The sequence below is a fragment of the Populus nigra genome, chromosome 9, assembly GCF_951802175.1.
Source record: "Populus nigra chromosome 9, ddPopNigr1.1, whole genome shotgun sequence".
Classification (NCBI taxonomy): Eukaryota; Viridiplantae; Streptophyta; class Magnoliopsida; order Malpighiales; family Salicaceae; genus Populus; species Populus nigra.
In genome coordinates this window covers 16,543,469-16,547,070 of record NC_084860.1, presented here as the reverse complement: position 1 = coordinate 16,547,070, position 3,602 = coordinate 16,543,469, and the positions used below count along the sequence as shown (strand labels likewise).

General features: G+C 35.0%; 1 protein-coding gene across 1 annotated transcript; it reads right to left on the bottom strand.

The window, feature by feature from the left end:
* Positions 1 to 1,406: 1,406 nt before the first annotated feature.
* Positions 1,407 to 3,357, bottom strand: LOC133703300 (protein DMR6-LIKE OXYGENASE 1-like). Its single transcript, XM_062127762.1, has 4 exons — positions 3,069 to 3,357; positions 2,552 to 2,799; positions 2,105 to 2,432; positions 1,407 to 1,958 (listed from the first exon to the last, which is right to left on the bottom strand). The coding sequence occupies exons 1-4, from the start codon at positions 3,300 to 3,302 to the stop codon at positions 1,707 to 1,709; spliced, it is 1,062 nt and encodes a 353-aa protein (XP_061983746.1). The 5' UTR covers positions 3,303 to 3,357; the 3' UTR covers positions 1,407 to 1,706.
* Positions 3,358 to 3,602: the final 245 nt, after the last annotated feature.

Here is a 3,602-nt window from a genome sequence, read left to right as displayed (position 1 = left end):
TTTGCAACTTAAGATTGAAGTTATAAGTTAATTAGTTTGAATTTAGAAATTAATTCTAGATCTGCTCAAGTAATTTTAAATTTGTATTACAGAATTACACGAGTATTAATTTGATTAAATTTACTTCATACAAATAGTAGTTCAACTAAATAAGTAACTATACAATTAAACCAACTTCAATGTAAAGTAAACTCAATAACTTGTGAAATGAATATTTATATTTATAGAGTAATTCATACTTTGATTATATTCATGAATTGAAACTCCTAGATAATGAAACATCTTTTTGGTATTTTTTTTGGTATATAAAATTGAAACTACAAGTTTACTGATTATAAAGGAACTTGACAATTACCTATAGAGTTATCATCTACAAACTATCGTTTAAGAATTATCGCCTACGAATTATCGCCTATTGATTTCAGGTTTGAAAGGTCTTAAGAACTTGATAAAAATACATTGCAGTGATTTGAGTTTGAGTTGTTGTCAATATTCCTTGTAATCTATCTTATATAATCAGTTGTATGATTCTTTCATTAATTGTCTGTCAACTATTAATAACCTTCCATCTTTCAAGGCTGTTTTCATAATCTCACGTTCACAAGAGTTGTTGTTGCCTTTAATTACATGGCTTGTTACACCTACTTATAGAGTTAATCTTATATGCAAGTTCATTTTTTTTATGTGTGGCAGCAACCCTTATCTTCTCTAATCTTTTTTTTAATTAATCCTAGTTATCATATAACAAGTGTGCCCGAGCCCAACCACATCCATATGGGGTGTGCTTGACCCCTTGGGCCCTATCTTTTTTTTAGCATAATAATATAACCTAATGTTCATCGGCTTAACGAGTGTCTTAAGCCCATCTACTTTTTTCCTCTTTAACATGTGTAAGGGATATCTTTCTTCATTAATGTATGGTATTCTCTTATTAATATATGTGTAAATGACATTTGTTTCTTGTTAATTTTATAAGATAAAATGACTTTTCAGCTCATTCACTTAAAAAAAAAATAATGTTCATGAGCTATAAATATTTCTTGAGCTACCAGGCAAGATGTTAAAGATTTTACATTAAAAAAACACATCTATATTCAACAAAAGAACAACCTTGTTCTTAGAATTTAATGCTCTTTAGCATATTTATTATGTCTTTTCTTTATAAGATTACTGACTTTTTTTTGTAGGTATTCAATGAAAGTTATAAAGAGATTTTTTTTTAAGAAGAAAAGAGTTATTTGAATAAATATTTGATTTACCCTTAATACAACCATAAAAAAAAAACCTTATTTATGAGCATCTTAGATATTGAAACATTATCGGATACAAATTAAGTTAGGGATGAACTCGTATGTATTGAAAAGGAAAAGGATAAATTATGCCATCATCCAGCATAAAGCTCAACATTTCATGAAAACAGAAACGTTTTTATTTCAGGTAATATCATAACAGCTAGCATGCATCTTAAAAGGGATCAAGTGATCATATGTCACTTGCTACAAGATTCATCACCTTTTATGGTACAGTGCTTAGTAACCAAAAAAGAAAAAGTTACAAAATGCTTGAGATTTATTCAAAGTAAATTGCATGCCATCGATCTCACACACAAAACGAAAAGAAAAGAAAAAAAGAGAGAGAGGATCGATAAAAGCAGCATGCATCCCAAGCATCTTCTAAACACAGGAACGGTAGTGGAGAAGATGTGATTAAGCAGCAGAAACTTTGAATGAGTCCAAGCGGGAGGCATCTGGAAGTCTTTGTTTCCACATTGTAGTGTAGAATTCTTCGTAGGTGTAATCTTTATAAATCAATGGATGATCATCATCGATCAATTCCTTAGGAGGCCCCATTTGAGTATCATTTGATGGATAGCAATATGAAGCAATGGATAAACGTTCTTTCTCAGAATTGACAATAACTCGATGGAGCAAACTCTTGTATCGGCAATTGCTAAGCCCCTGATAAGAAAAATTAAGATATAAAATTAGCTATGTAGTCCGTCACATGCTTTATCACATACAAGTCGAACCGGTGATTTTTCACGTTTCTTTTTGCCTTGAATGAATAATTCTAAAAGAAAGTAGATATAAAGAGAGTAAATGACCTGAAGCACGTCACCAACATGGACAATCAAGGTGTTAGGAATAGGCTTGACAGGTACCCAGTCACCATCTTGTAGAATTTCAAGCCCAGGCACCTCATCTGGCAGTAGCATGGTGAGTATAGTGGGGTCAGTGTGACCACGCAGTCCAAAAGTGAGCCCAAGATTTGACTTGTCACACGTCGGATAGTAGTTTAGAGAAGCGTATTGTCCATGGTTGTCCAATATCTGATCTATAGATTTCCTTTCCATGCCTAAGCCCTCGAATACAGCTTCAAGTAGTGTTATCTCCGCCCTTTTAGCAGCTACACAATACTCGGATACAACCTCCCTGTAAACAATAAAATATTATAACTTAGTAATAGCTGAAAAAAGCTACTAAATTAGTCCATCCAGATTTAAAAACACCAGATTGAATTCTTGTTGTTTAATCTTTCCATGAAATATTACCTGTAGGATGGAGGATTTGTAGGCCATAGATTCTCATAATTTTCGATAGGATGACAATGAAATTTCAACGATTCCCTCGAGACGAAGACATTCTGATTATCGTCCTTAAAGCCAGTAGCAAGCCTGATAAGGCTGGTAGGGTCAGGAGAGTATAATTTCATCCTTTCTTCTTCTGGCAGATGGAAGAACTCTCTTGCTTTGCTCATTATGTCATTCAACAATCTCTCTGAAATGCCATGGTTCTTCAGCTGATAATACGACACAATAATTATTAGAACACCAAGTTATTTACACTTCACAATATTTGGTCAGAGATAAAGATGTTATAGATGCTCAAAGAAAGAGGTACCAAAGATGAATGAAAAAAATATTCGATGACACTTTTTCGGTGCCTTGATTGAACCGAAGACATTGAATTAAGTTAAAACAAATTTTCTCAGTGACGTTTTCTATAATAATTTTGATGGTTTCCACATGCAATACACACACAGACATGTAAGCATAGCTAGGTAACTACCATAAAGCCACCATAGTGTTGGCATGCATGGCCAAGCTGTTTGATGGTGTCAGAGCGGCGAGGACCATGAATGCCTCCCAGGTCGATGATGGGGAGGGTACCCTCCCAGATCTCAAGCCCATAGATATCGGTTTGAACATTGGAAATGGGAATGGTGTTGGTTAGTGGAGTATTTTTGCCCCCTGCGGGTAATGCAAGGTGATCATCGGCTACTACTGCCTTTGTGGGAGCCATGACTAAAATTTGAAATGCAGGGAAATTCTGTGGATATGTGGCTAGTGAGTGTGATGAAGAGAATATGTATGCATACCCGTATTTATAGTAGGAAGCAACCATCGAGGGGGCTACTGTTTTGCTGGCCCCCAACTTGGTGGTGCCAGTCCAGGTGAATTGTCATTTTGTCCACCTTTTGAATTGTTTAGTGGACTCGAAGATACAGAATTAATTTTGTTGGACTACAATGAATGCCTTGCAGTTGCCGCAATCGAGGATCTCTTCGCCCTTTGATTATTGCTACAGAACTCAGCGCCGCCG